General features: G+C 44.4%; 1 protein-coding gene across 5 annotated transcripts in view; it reads left to right on the top strand.

Annotated features, from left to right (window-relative positions):
- The window catches only part of osbpl5 (oxysterol binding protein-like 5), a 62,926-nt gene extending 41,999 nt beyond the window's left edge, over positions 1 to 20,927 (top strand). For all 5 annotated transcript variants that reach the window (XM_074632228.1, XM_074632225.1, XM_074632227.1 and 2 more), the window contains 14 exons: positions 9,141 to 9,354; positions 10,086 to 10,270; positions 10,446 to 10,527; positions 12,493 to 12,591; positions 12,800 to 12,896; positions 13,151 to 13,249; positions 15,062 to 15,159; positions 15,289 to 15,378; positions 15,720 to 15,856; positions 16,599 to 16,778; positions 16,974 to 17,103; positions 18,261 to 18,375; positions 18,513 to 18,615; positions 19,154 to 20,927. In XM_074632228.1, the coding sequence (XP_074488329.1) occupies positions 9,141 to 9,354; positions 10,086 to 10,270; positions 10,446 to 10,527; positions 12,493 to 12,591; positions 12,800 to 12,896; positions 13,151 to 13,249; positions 15,062 to 15,159; positions 15,289 to 15,378; positions 15,720 to 15,856; positions 16,599 to 16,778; positions 16,974 to 17,103; positions 18,261 to 18,375; positions 18,513 to 18,615; positions 19,154 to 19,289 (1,765 nt within the window). In that variant the 3' untranslated portion in view covers positions 19,290 to 20,927. The remainder of the gene's footprint in view (positions 1 to 9,140; positions 9,355 to 10,085; positions 10,271 to 10,445; positions 10,528 to 12,492; positions 12,592 to 12,799; positions 12,897 to 13,150; positions 13,250 to 15,061; positions 15,160 to 15,288; positions 15,379 to 15,719; positions 15,857 to 16,598; positions 16,779 to 16,973; positions 17,104 to 18,260; positions 18,376 to 18,512; positions 18,616 to 19,153) is intronic.

Below are 20,927 nucleotides of genomic sequence, written 5' to 3' on the forward strand. Positions count from 1 at the left end.
CACATCAAATGTACAGTAATGTTGTGAACTGTATACATTGTATGCTACCATTTTGACATTAGATCAGAAAACTGCATCCTGGAAAAACCAGGACTTCAAAATCTTGTCCGTGTTTAAATGTATACAGTTTAATCTGTTTTCATTGAAAATGCTGATTAAAATTCTAAAATAAAGCTTTAAATGAGAAGTTTTAACAAGTGTTTTACAGACACAGTCAATATAAACTCGTTTTACGGCTGGTCTCAGGAAACTACTCCGTGTTTGCTGTTGTGCTAGTTTTAATTAACAGTCACACATTACTCAAGAATCACGCTCATACTTTGAGCAATTTTGAATTTGAATTAATAGGTAAAAGGTTGTATTATTAAAAAACAAAAACAAATTTATGTAGACATTACTCTGTGTCTGGTTTTCCCGAGACAGTAACATGAAACCATACACTACTAGCATTATTAGATTATGTAAACAAGCAGGAATACATAATTGCGGCCATCATATATACTTGTGGATATGAACAGTAAGAGCAGTAAAGACTGTTCCAACATAACTTTATTCCATGCATGCATCAACACAAAGACAGGGACAGCATGAAGGAAAAATAGGTGATCCTGCAATTATTAATAATATTCATGTCTTAACTGTAATATGTGCTCAGTTGCCCCAGGCAACCAGCTTTGGGCCATTGTTAAATATTTACATTTAGTCGTGTTGACTCTGTTGAAAACCATGTGATGTTGTCATCTTGTAGGAGGTAGGTACTGTAGCCACTCTGCCTATTGTAACTAACTAATTGTAAATCCATTACCCTGCTAATGGAATCTAAATTTAGCATGCTTCTACTAAAATTAGTCTGCTGTTTTATTTTGCTTCATTAGTGAAGCTGAGTCACACATGTAGATCTTACCAGTGTGTATATACTGTATGTGTGTGCATGTGTTTGTGTGTGTGAGAAATTAGCTGTGTTTTTTTTGTGGTGCGTCATTTGTCATTGATGAAATGTGGCGTATGAGCAGTGTGACTCTTTTCTCTTGTGCTAGAGCAGTGTGAGCGCAGTGTGATGTTGCCCTAGTTTGTGCCTCTCATGTAATCATCTTCTTTACATTTGAATATTGGAGCCAGTAAACTTCTAGAAGTCACCTCTGCTTCATTTATTGTATAAAGTAGCCTTGTGAAACTAGTTAAAGAATCTGCTTTATTGGGCACTGGATATTAATTATACTAGCGGGATCAAAGAGTCCTTGAGGAGTCTGTCTTTCCAAACAGCGATATTTTTATGTTATAAAAAAACTGCTGAGGGTTTTATTTAAAGCCTTATATAAATTGTCAGTTTTATATTGTGCTGACATTTATATTGTCTATAAAAAAGAGTACATAAAAAATACAGCTTTATTAGCAGAGTTTTCAATTTAAAGCTACGGTTGGTAATGTTGAGAAACGAGCAAGATTTAAAAAATTACTCAACCGAAAAACCCAGCCCAGTGTTACCAACTCTTTTCTTTTCTAGCTTCAAAGGTCCCTAAATCTAGAGAGAAAGTAGCCAAGTCTGCAACACTGACAGTCCGTCCCTTCAGGGCTCCCTCCAAAGCCACTCCCTGCACTGTGAGCGTAAACAACGATCATGGCTATTGTCAGGGTTCCCACACCTCATGGTAAACCGAGAAAACAGTTGACCCATTTTCGAGTCATTGAAAACACATGGAAAATGAGAGAAAAAGGAAAATGTACTGAAAAATCTTGTGTTGGCCTTGAAAATTCAGATCACATAGCCATCTGAAAGGGCTAAGTTACTGTATGTTCAAGATCATATTAACTTTCAAATGATAGTTATAATGTACGAGAGTGTTTTGAATAGGCTGGTCTTGTTTATATTGTGGAAACGCTGTTGTGAACACCCCTAAAAATCACATGATGGCACATGCAGGTTGGATGTTATTACATAAAGTTGCTTTCTTCCCACCTTGTTGAATAATATTAAATTGGTTAACATGTCTGGTTCAGTTGCTAAAGTTGATGTGTAATTTTTAAGCACGTAAGAGATGATTTCACTGATAGGGCGTGAAGTTCACCCACTCGCTTCGCTGATGTGATGGCAAGCAGAAATGCTGTCTTGGCAGACAACCACCTCAGTTCTGCCTGTTCCAACGGTTCAAACGGGGGTTGACACAGAACCCTTAACACTAATTTCAAGTCCCATGATGGCACTACAGTGACTCTTGGTGGTCTAAGCCTCTGTGCGCCCTTCAAGAACTGACTAACCAGATAGTGTGACCCCACTGTCTGGTTGTCCACCCTCAAGTGCCCCACTGAAATGGCAGCTGCATATACTTTCAAAGTTGATGCACATCTGCCACCATCCAACAATGACTGCAGGAAACGCAGAATAATGGCCACTGAGCAACTCTCTGGTACCTCACCTTTTGTCTTGCACCACTGGGAAAAAAGCTTCCATCGATTAGCGTAGAGGGACCTAGTGGAGGGGGCCCTCGAACTCAACACCGTATGGATCACTGACTGGTCACAGGATGCCAGGAGGGGATCCTGGCTTCCAATGGCCAGACACACAGCTGAAGGCGATCTGGATTCGGATGCCATATGCGTCCTTCCAGCTGAGAGAGAAGGTCTGGTCTCCTTGGGAGACGCCATGGCTCCCCATTGACCAGTTTCAGGAGCACTGGAAACCACGGCCTGCCTGGCCAGTTGGGGACTACCAGCAGTAGTTTGTGGCCTCCTACTTGGACTCTGTCCAGCGTCACACGAATGAGTGGAATCGGTGGAAAGGCATACAGAAGGCATGCTGGCCAAGTGTGAGCGAGGGCATCCTGCCCCATAGGGCTGGTCCTCTCCCTTAGGGAGTACCAGAGGGGACAATGTGCTGACGCTTCTGAGGCGAAGACGTCCACTTCCGCTCTGCCATATCGGCTCCAAATCACTCCCACTACCTCTGGGTGGAGTCTCCACTCTCCCTCTGGCGGCCCCTGGCGGGAGAGAACATCTGCCGCAATGTTTTGCTCGCCTGGGAGATGTACGGCCCTGAGGCTCAGGAAGTGGGGAAATGCCCACGTAAGGAGCTGCTGTGACACTCGCAGACTCTGCCTGGACCTGGTGCCTCCCTGATGGTTGATATGATATACCGCTGATGTGCTGTCTGTCCGGACGAGTACATGCCGGTCCTTCAGTACTGGGAGAAAATGTCGTAGTGCCAGATATATTGCTCTGAGTTCGAGCACATTTATGTGTTCTAACCTCTGCTGCACGCTCCATCGGCCCTTGATGGTCCTGCGCTGCCAGACTGCACCCCATCCCAAAAGTGAGGCATCTGTCTCCACAACCTCTCGACGGGAGGGGATTACCCCCAGAGGAACCCCCGTGGTCAGATACACCTTGCTCCTCCACGGCTTCAATGTTCGGCAGCAAGAGTTGGACACTCTCACGCTCCTGCCCCTGTGCCACTTGGGGTCCAAGTGGAGTCCGTTGACCCAGATTTGAAGGGGCCGTAAGGAAAGAAGACCCAGAGGGACGACCATGGATGCTGCTGTCAGCATGCCCAGCAGCCTGAGAAAGAGGCCGTACTTCAAAACCCTGCCCCTCTGGAAGCAACCGATAAGTTGCAGAATAGCCTCCACTCTCTTTGGGGAAAGGAATGCTCTCATTGACTGTGAGTCGAGTGTCATGCCCAGGTAATCTACCCGCTGACTGGGCGTAAGATTGCTCTTGGTGTAGTTCACTGTAAGGCCCAGCTGGCTTACATGACCTAAGAGCGTAGCTGTGTCTCTGACTGCGTGCTCCACAGTTGGAGAAATGAGTAGCCAATCGTCCAGGTACGGCAAGATTGTCAAACCCCTGGCTTGCATGGGGGAAAGAGCAGCTGTCACGCACCTCGTAAATATGCGAGGGGCCAGTGAGAGACCGAAAGGCATCACCTTGAATTGGTAAGCCCGTCCTCGAAAGGCAAACCTTAGGAATTGCCTGTGGTGGGGGGCAATAGGCACATGAAAATAGGCATCTTTGAAATCTATTGATACAAACCAGGCCCCTTGTGCAATTGACTGGAGAACATCCGTCATCCGCAACATGCGGAATGGCCGGACCTTTAAAAACTTGTTCAACCCTCTCAAGTCTAGGATTGGGCGGAACCCGCCATCCTTCTTCGGAATTAGAAAATACACTGAATAAAACCCACTGAGCCGTGTATGCCACTCTACAGGCTCTATGGCGTCTTTCTCTATGAGGGTTACTAGTTCCTGGCTGAGGGCCAGGGATTTTGCGGGATCTGTGACCACAGACATTCTGAACCCGCAGAAAGTGGGTGGCCGGCATCGGAACTGTAACGTGTATCCCTTGGACAGAGTGGACACCACCCAAGGGTCTGTGGTCTCCCTCTCCCAGTAGCTGAGGTGCTGCTGTGAGAAGTGTCCGACACCGGCCCCTCGAGCCTCAGGTCCGACCCCCCCGCCCCCTAAAGCCTTTAGGGGGGCGACACCTGGGGGCTGGTCCTCTTGGCATCTGAAAAGCCGGCCGGGAAAGAGCCTGTCGCGGCTTATCATATTGCCCAGAATAGCGAGAGGCTCTAGCTCGTCCACCTGGGCGAGCAGGTGGATAAGAATGGCTGGGACCAGGTGTAAAAAGATCCCTCTGCCTTGGAATTGGGCCCCGCCGCAGGCCAGCAAACTGCTGCCTGGCTTGATCTGCTTGTGCACTACGCTCTAGTGCCTGCTGAGCAGCCGGCTCAAACATCTGCCCCGGAACCACTGGAAGGGAACGGAGGGTGCGACGACACCCCTCCGCCAGAGGGGACTGCGCTAGCCAGACCTGGCGGCGTGCCAGCGTCATGGTTGACATCAACCTTCCAAGCTCCCTAGACATGAAAGCAAATGCCTGAAGGGATGCATCACTGAGGGTCTGAGCAGCGGGGTCCGTACCAGTTTCCTGCAGGCTCTGAGACAGAGCCAGGATGAGGTGGGAAAATGAATTGCCCATACGCCCCATTCGTGCTGCTATGTTATAACTCCTTGCAAGGAGATCATCGGTCAGTCGACACTGAGGACGGGGACAGCGGGCATCAGTTCTGAGAGCCTCATCTGGGGATACTATTAAAGAGGCAATGGCAGGCTCGACCGGGCCCATACGGTCTAACCCATAGCTACCTGCCTCCTGCATGGCAGCCAAGTTTCTGCAATCACTGGTGTGATGGGAAAACAACTTAGGGTCTGCCCAGCACCTCTGGAGCTCTTCAATATAGGGCTTAGAAGGAGGGACTGAAAAGGCAGTGGACTGTGGCGTTTGCCTGAAAAAGGCGCTTGACGGAGCTGCTGTAACCGGCGCTTCGTCCAGCCCCAGGCGTGCTAAAGCCATCCGAATTGCTGGCTTCATTGTGGCATGGCCAGCTGCTGACCCATGTAATGATCCGCCATCAGACCCTTGAGAAAAGGCATCAGAGGCTTGAGAGGCTGTGGCTTTCTCCACGTCCTGCCCCATGTCTGTAAACAAACTGCAGGAGGCTGCAGTTGATAGTACATCATCATCATCATCATCCTGAGAAGGCGAGTCCCTTGTGGCGGAGTCACCACCGGTAACTGGCCTCCTATTAACAGGCTGGAGATTGAACAGGAGCTCTTTAATCTGGGTAAACTCTGATGACAGACTGCCGACTTTGAGAGCTAAAGTGTCCACTCTTTTGAGTCTTTTTGGTGGACCACGTGAGACCGCCCTGCGTCTCTTAGATGTTGTTGGGTCTGCAGGCCCACTAGCAGGGGCCAGCCCAGTATCACCACCTATCTCTGCAATTCTAGCCATTCTCACAGACAGTGGCATAAAGCTACAGCACATACAGGGGTTGTCAGAGACACCTGCCCTGAGGTGTTCAATCCCCAGACAGGCAGGGCACTGATCATGGCCATCCTCAGTGTGGAGGGGGGCCATACAGGTGTTACAGACATGCGAGCCCAACATGTCATCCACAATATTAGTACACAGCTAATACTATGCTGTCACTATTAACAGCTACTGTCGAACTCAACAGTACACAATTATCTTACTATGCCAGCTGGCAACAGCGAAAACACAGTGCCGCTGTTCTACACACAAGCTAGGCTGCTACCGTGGCGGAGCGTGCCTCTGAAACGCTTTAAACAAAAGCACTCATACGGCAGCAGCGCACTCAGGCACTGGCCGATGAACTTAACAAGCGATCAACTTAACAAGGCTTTAAACAAAAGTTATCATATGGAAGCAGCGCACTCATGCACTGTCTGCTTAACCTAACAAGGCTTTAAATAAAAGCAATCATACGGCAACAGCACACTCAGGCACTGGCCGATAACTTAACCACGCTTTAAACAAAGCTATCATATGGCAGCAGCGCACTCAGGCACTGTCTGCTTAATTTAACATGGCTGTAAACAAAAGCTATCATGCAGTAGCTCAGCTATCATGCAGTAGCTTTAACTGATTCAAACAATGTACTCACTGTTGATGTCGCATTCCTCCGAGAGCAGAGAGCTAACAACACAGGAAAAGGACCAGGTGGGTCCGGCGAGCCGCCGGCTACTCACCTGGATAGTAACGTTAGTTCAGCACAAACCGTAACGGTGAAACACCGCCGTCCGTTCGCCGAAAACAATAAAGTTTTTTTTTTTTTTTTTTCCTTTCTTTCTTTCAATATAAGCTTGTCGCAGCCTCTGGTGGACGTAAAAACGAGGCACCAACCCTCAGGTTACGAAGCTACAAGCGACGAGCCAGATTGACCTGCTTCCAGTGTACTCGCTGGCGAGAAGATAGAAGGAACAGATTGCGTGATGACGTAGGGGTTTTATACTGGGGCATGCGCCATACGTCATCACACGGTCACAGGTGACTTTGTTGGTATAATTACTCGACCTGCGCATATGCGAGATGGAGATATCCAGTGCTAAAGCACCGTCCTCTGGCGGTCAGTAAGAATGAAATAGAACAGGTAGTTGTTCCTCAGCATTTAATTTGCTAATTTGCAAGGCAGTTAACACCCATTAGCTGGTGGACAATTGGAGACTGTGGCTGTACTGAACTCTGAACTTGGAACCAAATGAATGTGATAAGGAGGGGAAATAATGTGGATGTTTTTGTGTTTTCATGCTCCACTTGTTGTGTAACAAAATCAGCCACACCAAATCTTTAAATGCAACCTTTGTTCTTTATACATGTTGGTATCTCTCATAGTCATTTTCCCGTTTCCTCTCTAAAGTGCTGCGTTGCTGTTGGTGTGCTGTTTACATTCTACATTAGACATCCCTTTCCTCCCCATCCCCCCCTTTCCTCCCCACCCCTCCTCCACGGCTGTACACTCCCTCTAGCCACCCATCCCAGCTCTCCCTCCTCTCCTGCTCCTCTCCCAGCCAATCACAGCAGCCCTTACAATCACATGACTGACAGAGGAGCAGGAAGATGAAGTAGAAAGAGAACCATACACCACCCAGAAAGAGACGGCGGCGTCACAGCCGTTGCAAACCTGCACACACATTGGCACACAGACAGAAATCTGCACACTCACACACATTCAGGAAGCAGGTGTGCCGGAGTCGAGGAAAGAAAACTGCACCTTTTTTTAGTCACTAGATTAAAAACATTTACGCACGCACGGGAGGGGAGAGGAGATAAGGAGAGTCTGCCCTTGTGTTTGGATTTACTGGTAACTTCATCGGTGGTGTTTTGATTCCTGAGGAAGAGTTTGTCTGTACGCTGTATGTCTTTGAGGTAAGGAAAGACGCCTCTGTTCCAGTGCGTGTTTGAGTTAATAAATAACGTTACTGGTCGATTAGTGATTCACAGAGTGTGCAGGAATGTGACTGTTCTCGTCTGACGAGCCCTCAGGCATGTTGACAGTTGAACTGTTTTCCGTTGTTGTTTGGGCAAATAAGCTCTTTTCTGTGACCATAATCCCATCACAGAATGTGGTTTTGAAAGCTCATGACACACTACAATTATCCTCCAGTGTGCTCATGTTTGACTGTATTTGTTAGTCAAATATCTGATTTAAAAAGATTTGAGTATGCATATGATTAAGATCTGCTTTCATTTTCCTTTAAATGTTTTAGATGTGTGCATCCACCGGAGTACACAGACGTCCGCTGTCTGACTTGTAAAATGGCTGTAGGATTGGAACCATGATGTTCCCTATTAGCTATCGATTTCACCGCGCCCCTCCCTCTTTCCTTCCCTCATTCTCACTTCTCCTTTTCTTTGGCTATTCACAGGCTGATGCATGACTTTCTTTACTGTGTTTCCCTTTTTCTTTGTGGTAAAGTGCTGACAGATCTGAGGTCTGGGTATCATGTGTCCAAGACTGGAACATTCCACATTGAGAAAATGATGAATCGGCGTGTGTGTGTGCGTACATGTACAGTATGTGTGTGTGTGTGTGTGTGTATGTGTTAAGTACATGCATATGCATACATTACCTTGTCAGTCGCATTCAGACCAGGTATATGGGAGGGGGATAAGAAGGATGAGGTGGTGTGGTCTGGTAGTCCTGGCAACCAGACAGGTCAGATTTACTAAATACATCCAGGCCCTCCAGGTCAGCCAGGTCATTATAGTGGATATGTGGATAGCTTTTAAAAGTGGGCAGTGGGCTTACTCATCATAGCCGTGAGCAGGAGGATAAAAATTCGACCACAGATTCAATACACATTTAAAGAGGTTTTTTTCTCGGAAGTCTGCGTCATGTCTGAGCTGTTTATAGATTGCCTTACTGGAGCGGCAATCATCAAAGCTTTGGCAGCACTGAAGTAAAATTAAATAAGATATTTGTAATGTCATGTGACATTGCTCATCTTTAATGTCTTGTCACGGTCATTAAAACCTCCCCAAGCTTCCACACTCAATTGAATCATCCCTGTTAATGACCTGCTGACATTATGAGAGCCACTTATGATACCAGTTCTAATTGATTAAGATATAACCTGTCAAAGATCAGCACACGTTTTTTTTTTTACGGGGGAACTACCTCATTAAATCTTGTAATTATTCTTCATCTGTAATTTATTACATCATTTCCAGAAGAGGTTTGTCTAAGCTGGACATGCAGTAGCACTAAAACGGTTAAATATCAGGGTTGTTTAATATAATCCTAACCTTGATGTTCACTTCTCTTCTGTTACTGCCAGGTTGAATGACAGTGTGCTGCTGGGCAATCATCACATGGAGCATGACGGCTTTTCAGACAAATCAGAGCGCGAGGCTCATGATGACTGGGACACAACGGCCAATGAGAACGGTGGAAGGCTGACAGAGGAGAGCGACATGGACCAATCAGACGACCTGTCCCCGGGGCCACAGGCCACAGCCTATGTAGAGCAGAGCACAGAGGAGATGGCTGAGGTGAGGAGCTGAGTTTACAGTTGAGAGTATTTATGTAGGGAGCTCCGCCTTGTCTTGTTTTCTTACAGTTCCCTCGCAGCAGTTTTGACCTTTTTATGTTCAAAAAGGCAGCAAGACAATGTAAAAACAAATGCATCTTCAGTAGTGGTGGGGGGAACAATCAATACAGCATAGTAACGTGATATTTTGCGTGGCAATATTGTATCAATACACAGACGTCGATCTTTTATTATATAAACTATAAACATCTTAACAATCATACGGACGCTATTCTGTCTTTCAGATGTTGTTGCAGGCTCAGTCTTAAAGCTAGAGTGAAGAAACTAGAAGGAATCAATACCGTATCAATGGTGCCAACCATGTCATGTTAGCCTGTTAGGAAGAACGCTAAATAGCGCTCCAAAGTTGTGCTAAATTTTGGCGAGGAAAAACTGGCATGGCCATTTTCAAAGAGGTCCCTTGACCTCTCACCTCAAGATATGTGAATGAAAACTCTGAGATGAACAGTGTGAAATCTGTATCTTAACAGATAAAACAGATGTTGACAAATTGCATTATTTGCAGTTGAAAAAAAGTAATAAATCGCAATACATCACAATATATCTTATTGCAATACTCAGAATATCGCAAAATGTCTAAAAATGCAACCCAGGTCTCTGACCGGAGAGCCATCAATGTGACTATAAGGTCCACTCACTCATGTGCACTCGTGTCTGTCTGTGTTACTTAAGGTTGGGGAGGCGTCCCAGGTGGAGACTGTATCAGAGGAGAACAAGGGTCTGATCTGGACCCTGCTGAAGCAACTGCGGCCGGGCATGGACCTGTCCAAGGTGGTGCTGCCCACCTTCATCCTGGAGCCCCGCTCTTTCCTGGACAAGCTGTCTGACTACTACTACCACGCTGATCTGCTCTCACAGTCAGTCACTTAAAGTCACTATACTGTGTCTGTTCGTGTGTGTGTGTGTGTGTGTGTGTCCATAAGAGCGTGCACATTTTAGCATTTACCTTCAAAGTCAGATGAAGACTGGAATTATTATCCGTCTGCTTTTCTTGTCATAATTGTGTCTCCCTCACCATCTTTCCCGGCACAGAGCTACACTGGAGGAGAGTGCATACGGTCGGATCAAGCAGGTGTTGAGATGGTACTTGTCTGGCTTCTACAAGAAGCCCAAGGTAAGATTTTATCACTGTTATACCAGATGGCTTGTTGTTATCATAGTAGCCCAAATATAGGACAACCCCGATTATAAGATGAAACACCTGTTTTTGGATAAAGACTTTTTAAAGACGATTGTTAGGCAGCTACTGTATAGTGTAATTACCTCTCTAATACTCGTAATAATCCTAATAATAAAGTAGTATGAATTAATTATTATTATTCAGTACTATACTATACTATACTATAGCTTAGTGGTCTATACTATAGCTTAGTGGTCCTTCAAATTCCATGGATTCACCCGGTGATTGCCGTAGCTTTCAGCGGAATAACAGCTCTGTAAATGGTCATTTCTCCACTCTGTTTTTCAGTCACACATTCACACTCTCCTGTCTGGCTCTTGCAGTCGTTTTTGGGAGCACTGGGCAATTTTCTCTGAGTGCTAGCAGTTTTCAGACTGCCCTTTTTGGGCTCACCATCTTCTAACATGACATGCTGTGAAACGGTATTACTTGGCCGCTCGACAAATGACTCTGTCCTGGGTCGATTTCTGCAGTTAAAACGTCAGGAGACTCTTCCCACTTGTTTCCACTCGTTAGGAATTTATTTCCTCAGTGGCAGGAAAACACCAAACATGAGCCAGCAGATAACGCCTGTAGATTCAACTGGGCTCGCTCAACACTTTTTTGCACTTACTACCTCTAGGATGCTCACTGGAGATGAAAGGGTAGAAACTTGATAACCACAATCATTATTAGGACATCTACAAGCGCTTGTTTATACAGGGCAGGCACAACTGACTGACTAAAATGCACACGTGAAGGCACGTTATAGCGGGCTTAAAAAACTTTGACCATGTTTTAATTCTGTATTGTCTACGATTGAGTGTGATAAACACTCTTATAGCAGTAGTTATTGCTTTGGTACAGTCATTAATTCTGCCAACTATCTTAGCCCGGGGAATGACCTAATTAAATACATTGCTGTTATTAAATATTAGAATGCCAAAATGTATTTACAGCTAAACGAGGACAAAGCAGAGATTATTTTAGTAGGTCCCAAGGCTTTAAGGCAACAGAATCACTCTTCGTTAACTCCCCTGTCGGTAAAACCTTGTGAGCCAAACACTTGTGATTCGTCTTTTAAAAGCAGACTTGAAAACATATGTTTTTCGCAAGCTTTTAATTGTGTATAGTGTGTGTTTAACAGGTACAACTTTTATATTAGACTCAGTATTATTATTATTACTCAGTTTTTATTAATAATAATAACCTTATCTTATTCCCCTTTTACTGTAATACTTTCTTATCTTATAGGTCATTTATGATGTTTGCCTGTTTATTTGAAGCACACTGAGTCTTTGCCTGCCGTATGAAATGTGCTATATAATTCAAATGTGATTTGAAAATTTGACTTGAGGCTGCCTGAACGCTGTGTGCGGAGGCGGACTCGTCGTCCGGTCTTGTTTTTGTTGCTAATTGACACATTCGGGTCATGCCTTTGTAAAGTAAATGTTTGAAGTGTATCAACAGATACTGATACACTTCAAACAGATACAGTTTGACACAAATCATTTTCCATTGAGCTTGATTAAACCGGCTAAACCAACTAGCATCCTACATCTGACAACAACTGGTGCACTGCCAAAACTTTCCAGTTAAAACTCGCGCTCCAGAATTTCTGTGTGTGTAGTAGACATAAAGAGCTGTTTGGGTACAGAAAGGATGACGCTTACTGAACTGAACATCCTGTACCGAACGGTTCAATACGAATACACGTACCATTACACCTTTACTGCTGAATTATTGAGTCCAGACAAGAGGTAATGTGTTCCATGGTGATGCTTATTATCCGTGACTTAGCTTTTTAAATGGCATCGATGAGACCAGTTTGATCCAGTAATCATCTGCAATGTAATTGGTCCTCACCACCAGGTATTGGTTAAGTGTCACTGATACTAATGTGTATGTATGTGTTTGCAGGGTCTGAAGAAGCCTTACAACCCAATCCTGGGGGAAACATTTCGCTGCTGCTGGCTTCATCCTCAAACCGACAGCTGCACTTTCTACATAGCTGAACAGGTGAAACCACATTTACAGCTCGAATGTGTAAATGCACAGGACGCGATTCATCCCTTGTGTGAAATATATTCGCACAATTCAGCAAACTGACAGAGCGCACACCTGTGAAATGCAGCAAGTGTAAAATTTATATGTGCTAGAGGGTGTCCTGACACCTCTTTTTCTCACACTGCTGCTCAAATGTCTCTCTGTCTCTTTCCTCTACCAGGTGTCCCACCATCCGCCCATCTCTGCCTTTTATGTCTGCAATAGGAAGGATGGTTTTTCTATCAGTGGTAGCATCCTGGCCAAATCCAAGTTTTATGGTACACAACATAATAATCTGTTCTGTAATCTGTTTGTCCAATGTCACCAATACACACACATTTATAGTCAGTCAAGGACACAACAATGTGGGCACAGGTTTGATCCTGTAGTCCATGCATCTCAAGATAAATTGCACATTTCTGCTTTGAGGCACGACAAATGACTTCAATGTCAGTATAAGCTAAGGGGGATCTACAAGGAGAATTGATTCTTGTGTTCTTTAATCAAGTGCCTCTCTCTCCTGCTGTTGTAGGTAACTCTCTGTCAGCTATCCTAGAAGGTAAAGCCAGGCTGCTGTTCCTGGGCAGGGACGAGGAGTATGTCATCACCATGCCGTACGCGCACTGCAAAGGTAATAGACCTAAAATAAACATTGATGACCATTAATTACTCTGTCCATGTCCTTGTTGCTATGTTAACATTGGCAGTTGGTTCCCAAATCTCCTTAATATGCTATTTAATGCTATACATCCTTTAGACACTTAAGGGAGGATTTTTGGTGTTGCTGTACCTCTTAATCCTGTTATGTTAATAACAATCCAATTTTGTTAATTCAGAACGAAACAGTCACCTTCACTGTCCCCTTGAATACTATTGGATCCATTTGCCAGCTAATTACATGGTTGGAATATGTTAAGTACTGTACTGTAGATTTAAGTAAGTAAATTAAACCAAGGACACGCACGGTCACAGACAATAAGGACGCTATGTATTATAGAAAAGATAGGATGTAGTTGGGTGGCTTGGAAAACTGAATGTCATGTAGTTTCTCGGGGGCAGATGGGATATTGTGAGTGAACGAGTGCATGTGGATCTATGAGGTGCCTTGCATCTAAAGAGACCTCTGGCACTACTCATCAACTACTCATTAACAATTTAGGATGTTAAAAGCTAAGTTCAGTTTAATAGGTGGAATTCACAAGCAATTAGTCTGCTCTAGGGATGTCACAGTGAGGACCTTTTCCCACAGGTTAATAAACTTGTGACAACACTGGTGTTACCAATTGTACCGGACATTTTACAAGTAAAGATGACGCTCAATATATGTAGAGCGGTAACTTTGATCTTTAACGTTGGATGGCTGCGTTTCTGGCCTCTCCGGTCGAGCTTTTGCTGCCGGGCCGCAGGTTACCACTCGGCACTGCTGCGCTGCGCACACCAGCTGTGACCGCTCCGTCCTTTGCACGGCGATTGCCTCATTAATGTTATGGTTCCCTTATAGCATTGAGTTTAAATCCGAAATGTTGTCAAATAGGCTCTTTTGCTTTTCGCTTCGACACCAAAACCTCCGCCATCGTCTTTCAACTTTCTCTCGTCCAAGTGTGTGAAATCTGACTCCTGCTACTCTGAGTACTTGTGTCCAGTATGCACAGAGCTTACGATCTATCTACACACACGGCGTAACGGCTCATGCTTAACACCAGCCGACGCATACTTTTACACTTAAAGTCTATTTTCTTCCTGTTTATGTGCGTAACTACACTAATTGTGTGTTGGGCTGAATGCATCTTATGTAGACACAGATGGAGCACTGAAGCTGCTGCTGCTGTTCACGCTACACCTCCTGTGTAGACACGGTGTTACAACAAAGAATCATTACAGAACATGTTTGCCTTTTTTTCCTGAATGATTTTAGTTTGTAGTTCCTGCCGCACTCAACTGACCTTGGCTGTTTGTTGCTAAGCTCCTCATGGTCACACTTAAATTACCAAACACAGCTCCAGCACATGAGGTTAACACCCTAAACTCATCTTCCGTGGCTGTAACTTTTGCAGCCATCTGTCGGCGCCAATGTGTCTGAGCTACTGGAAATTAAATAGCACCCTGCTCTGCTCTGAACGTGAACTCTCACATGGCAGACAGCCAAGATTAGAGATGGATGATGGGTGGAATCTTAAGTCGGGTCGGGTTTCCGCTTATTCTCAGAGTGTACATGGGTATGTTGTAAATTACCGTCTTTATCTTGTCTCACAGTCCAGTCAAGGACTGCACTCACTGCAAGTGCCTAGATCATAAATTATATTCCTCACCTCACGTCAACACAGGGAATGATGTGATTTATCTGTGGACTTCCACCGGGGTTTAGTTGTTCTCCTCATCTACATTCTGTTCATTGATGTGCTGTTGATCTGATGCTGTAATACTGTACCTGTGCCTCCTGTAGGTATCCTGTACGGCACCATGACACTAGAGCTGGGTGGGAAGGTCACCATCGAGTGTGAGAAAACAAAATGTTTCACAGAGCTGGAGTTCAAACTCAAGGTATACAAACATCAGTAATATTTGTAAATGTATTTATGATTATAATAGTTGCTTGACTTGTCAGCAGTTGATACTATACATTCTGAGATAACAACAGTTTTGGTAAACATCTTTACACTTTGATTGCAGCCTTTCCTCGGAGGAGCCTGCTCTGTGAATCAGATCAGCGGGAAGATCTTGGTGGGAGAGGAGCTACTGGCCACCGTTGATGGACACTGGGTGAGAGCTTTTATCCAGTTTCTATCCCCCTGCCTGCCATCTCTATCTCCCTCTTAAGTTCATCTTTCAGCATCCCTCTCTGCCACTTTCTCACTGCCACTCAGTATTCAGTCAATCTCTGTTGTAATTAGAGGCAGAATTGGTAATTAGAGGATTTAGGAGCAGTTCGGAGACAGATGAAGTAGAGGAGTCCGTTTAGAGGGCTGAAGGATCCGTAAAAGTAAGAAAGTATCGAAAGGTTTCAACATGAGCTTCATCATTTTACACTCTGGAAATGAATATACATATTTTCCAGTGGGATAGGATTGGACTGAACATGTTGTTGCCTTTGCTGTATTCAGGACAATGAGGTGTTCATTAATGAGAAGCGATCGGGCCAGCAGGAGACGTTGTGGAACCCGAGCTCAGACATTCGCAGCAGCCGCCTCAAGAGACAAGTGGTTCAAATAGACCAGCAGGGAGAGTTTGAGTCTGAAAGGTAAACCACACATGCTTAATTCATACGTCACCTATGTATGTATATCAATCATTATCTATAATTTGAATGTTGTTAATTTGAGGAAATGAACATCTCATTTCTCGCAGCATACATCTTGCAAGTAAAACACAGGCTTAATTAACAAACATTAAAGATATTAAATACGGGATTGGGAGCCTATCTAACGGTGCTAACAGTGCAAACAACAGCGAAAGTGCTGACAGAGATTTGAGGGGGAACCAGAGGGTGGGTGTTATGCTTCCATGACGCTGCCGTTGGTTGGGAAGAGCCAGTAGGGCACCAACATGTACTAAAAGCACGGCCAGCCGGCCTGGCTATGTCAACAAAGGAGAACCTCGGATTACAACACACACGACGGGAGCGAGACTTCATTCTCTGCTCAGGTAGACATTACTCCTCTATATCTATGCTATAATAATGCTCTGGATATCGAATTTAGCACCTTTTAATAATGGTATCCGTTTAGGTCAGTGAGTATGTTACATCAGTGAGCCAATATGCTCAATACCAGGGCTCTGGACCTGGGTCACCTAAATGGAATGCAGCCATTAGTAATGTTATTAGCCACATCTGTGCTTGACAAGGTTAAAATGTCTGCTGTGAGAAATATCTGTGACCACATCACAAGCTAACAATTAGAAAACTACTGCTGATTTAGGTGATACTTACTTGTACAATATGCATGCCCCATGCTCATGTGATTTCAACGTGCTCTTGACAGGTTGTGGCAGCATGTGACCAGTGCCATCATGGATCGGGACCAGATGCGGGCCACCCAGGAGAAGTTTGTGCTGGAGGAAGCTCAGCGGGGAGAGGCCAGGGACAGAGGAGACAAACCCTGGCTCTCACGGCTTTTCCATCAGGACCCAGTCACCTCCGAGTGGACCTACAGGCACATGGAGTATGAACACACTGACACCAAGCAAATAAAACACAGGAGATGGCACACACTGTTCTGCCTTTTTTAGTTTAGATTTTAGGTCAGTATAACAAGGATTGAGCTGTAGAGTAAGGAGAGGAAAATTGTGGAAATGATGACATGTTCACATTTAAATTACACTGCACCGACAGCTCATTATATTGTCCTGTTTGGCAGCACACGGGCGTGGGACCCTGAGCGCTGTCTGGTTCAGTTTGAGAAGGACGGAGTGGTTCAGACGCACGAGAAAAGCCAGAGGCAACACAACGGACTCTCCTACAGCCACAGCTGGGCAAGCCAACAGAAGGTTAGCCAGACCAATCACACACCTCCAAACTAGAGCTATGTTGATCTATTATTGATGAGTGTGTCATTGACATTTCATCAAAAGGAAAGCTGCACTGCTTCCTGTCAGGCCAGACTGCACATGATCTTTAGGTACTACAAAATCACTGTCTAAACAGGTCATATTCTTATTGATATATATATATATATATATATATATATAGTTAAAAATTGATTGCACATTTTTTTTATCTGTTCAAACTGAATCTTAAAGGGAGATTTGTCAAGTATTTAATATTCTTATCAACATGGGAGTGGACAAATATGCTTGCTCTATGTGAATGTATGTATGCATTTATTATTGGAAATCAATTAACAACAGCAAATATTGTCCAGAAACCCTCACAGGTACTGCATTTAGTATAAAAAATATGCTCAAATCATAACATGGCAAACTGCAGCCCAACAGACAACAACAGTTGTCAGTGTGTCAGTGTGCTGACTTGACTATGACTTGCCCCAAACTGCATGTGATTATCATAAAGTGGGCATGTCTGTAAAGGGGAGACTCGTGGGTACACATAGAACCCATTTTCATTCACATATCTTGAAAATGGCCATGACAGTTTTTCCTCGCCAATATTTTGCATAAGTTTTGAGCCTTATTTAACCTCCCTCACGACAAGCTAGTATGACATGGTTGGTACCAATGGATTCCTTAGGTTTTTTGGTTTCATATGCCGGGCGATACCAGTATCTTCACACTAGCTTTAAAACTGAGCCCGCTACAACCTAAAAATCGCAATAATTAATATTCACAGTTCACTTTATAACATTCATTGCGTGCTGGAGAAAAACATACAACTGGGTTGAGAATGATGACGGGTGTTATAAGAGTAGCGGAGCCGCTGTGTGGAGTGAGAGAGTGGAGAAGAAAACCGGCGGTCCATGGCGCATGGCCTTACCCAGACTGTGTGTTCACAACCCTAATTAATCTTTCCATAGTGCCTAGACAAAACAAAAACAAAATGTATCACTTTGCACAGCGTCATCCAGTCCAGAAAGCACCGGGTACCGGTTTTTGGCATTTTGGATTTGGTTCTAATTTGGAGCAGAGTTTTGGTTCCCAAACCTAGTGACGATTGAATTTACACTTAACGCTTGTCTGCCTCCTCTCAGGCTGAGATGAATGGGAAACGAAGGAAGGCCAGCAGCCAGCCGTCCAGCTGCAGCCAGAACACTGAGAGCAGTAGCACCACACCAGAACCAACACACGAGTCCTCAGACAATGAAGGTGAGGTGCACAAACACACACACACACACACATTCACATTCAAAACGAAATAAAAAAAAGTTAATTGAAAACTAACAAAATCTGAAATTGCGCTACACAAGTCTTATTCTTCTTGTTCTCACATGTCATGTGCCTAGGATTCTCCAACCAGTGTGCACGGTGCAATAAAGAGGTGAAGGACATCGCCATGATAGAGGCCTCCGTCACATCCATACAGAAAACACAGCAGGACATCCAGAGGTAAGAATAACACTTATTATGTGCATATACACACACATTTGTGGCTCATTCTAAGGTAACGAAAACACAACGATTCTTATTTTCAGGTGATTATACACTAATGAAAACATACTTATTACTATTATATTTCTGCCAGTAGTTCCCTCTACAGTAAATGCTACACACTGTTCCTTTTAGAGGTCAGACCTTGAATATGTTTGAATTTCAAATTGAAACAGTTGTATGTAAACAGTCGTGTATAAGTTTAGGGTAAGGATCGTGTAAGACTTGACATTTTATGATATGCATTCAAAAGTAGAATCAGAAATTCACACATTGATATCCACTATTGGATGAATACAAAATGGTGTTAGTGCTTCTGTAACAAAGAACATCCATACGTATATAAAATAATAATGGATCATTTCAGTTTTTCATTGTATGAGTCTTGTTTTTGACAGATTTGTGTGTTTTATTGTGATAGTTTCACATTGTTAGACTTAATTCCCGCTGAGCATTGTTAACCACTTGTTCCCCCGACCCTTCTCGCTCCCTGTAGGAACCTGGCGGCTCTGAGTCGTCAGATGACTCGTCAGAGGGCGTCAGACGACACCGTGTCGCTAACGGGCCGTCACTGTCTCATCCTCTGCGTCCTGCTCCTCTCTCAGCTCCTCCTCAACTACGTCTTCACCTGAGCCCGTTCCTCAGGGAGGAGTTTCCCTTTGGCACTGATCTGGCACCAGATCCCTCCAAAAAGCACAGACTCCAATCAGCAGATGAGGGCGGAGACCTCAGATCAGTGTTAAGAGGGCAACTTTGTCCCTTTTTGTTTCCTCTGAGAGGGGAGGAGCACGGACATTAAAGCAATAAACACAGCCACAGCCACCGCCTGTCAGTCATCTGCAGAGAGGAACAGCACCCCATAGTGTAGCCAGACTGAAATAGCACCGGCACCCACGCACTTTGGACAGGAAAGGAGGGATGAGAGACAAGCACGGCTAAGAAGATGAAATGTATGATGAAGATGACGAATGATTTTTGCAAAAAGAAGACAAAGAGGATGTTTCACCATTCCCAAGTATCTTTTTATATTGCCCTGCAATACTGTTTATCTGTTCGTGTGCCTGTATGTGTGTCGTCCGTACCTACAGTACAATAGGCCCTATGGGCGCAGGCAGATCACCGCTTGGACTTCTCCTATTCCCCTTCCTCTCCAGATTTGGGCCTTAACGCTGAAGCCAAAAAAAGAAGAAGAAAAAACACGACAAACGAAGAAGGAATATCTTCCAACAGTGCAATTCTGTGTGTTTTGTATCGATGTACGCTCAAATACACTCCGTCTCGTCTTTTAATGATGATGATTTTACCAAAACAGTATTTATAATCCGAGAGGACAAAGAGTACTTGTTTACAGGGAGCACTGTGTGTGTTTGTAGTGACACGTAGGAAGGATGGATAATGGGAATGAGGCAGGGCAGAGAGCCAAACAGAGTGTCTTTGTATTTGTGTGCCTGTAGTGCTGTAACAGAAGGGATAATAGCATAGCACTGCTTTCGGTCTAGACCACGACACTAGTGTGTACAATCAGTTACATAGAGGAGCAGCGTGTGGAGGACGGGATAGAGGGGAAATACAAGAAAAAAATTCGAATATTTTGGCCTAATAGAAGGGGTTTGCGTGTGCATCTTTGTCCACACCACGTTCAAGTGACTGTTTTTAAGATGTAAACACTTAGTAATGAGTTTTTTGTTTTCTTTTAATCAATTTGTATATATTTGTCTTGAGGTCCGTGTTTCAAAAAGAGATTTCAGAATGTATTTATTGGGTGATTAACCTTGACTTTCCTAATCTAATTGAGCTTGGAGGACGGAGACCAGGGGCGACAATCGCTCTCCCAGGGTTGTATGGGTTCGTCATATTGTACGTCTGTGTGTGTGTGTGTGCGTGTGTGTGTGTGTGTATGTGTGAAGGAGCACATGTGTGCGAGTAAGCCATTAATGGTTGTGCTATACAAAGCCAGATCTGTGATCTCGGTTTTTACTGGTTTTTAACCCCTGAATTTCAGTCTCCATTGCCAGTACTGATCTACCCAATGGGAGAGAATCAGAGAGCACAAGAAGGAAGTCGACTCTTTGAATGCTTTTATTTACACCTTAATTTGTCTGTTCTTTTCATTCTTTACCTGTTTTCTACTCTACTGCCATGTTGTGGGGATTCTACATGCCAGATATTTTTGTCATATGGAACGAAACTACAGAGAACATGATGTTGCCCGATGTTTTCATTCATACCTGTTGCGTACTGTAGCACTACAGTAAAACATTTTAACCCTG

This window comes from Sebastes fasciatus, chromosome 4 (genome assembly GCF_043250625.1).
Source record: "Sebastes fasciatus isolate fSebFas1 chromosome 4, fSebFas1.pri, whole genome shotgun sequence".
Taxonomy (NCBI): Eukaryota; Metazoa; Chordata; class Actinopteri; order Perciformes; family Sebastidae; genus Sebastes; species Sebastes fasciatus.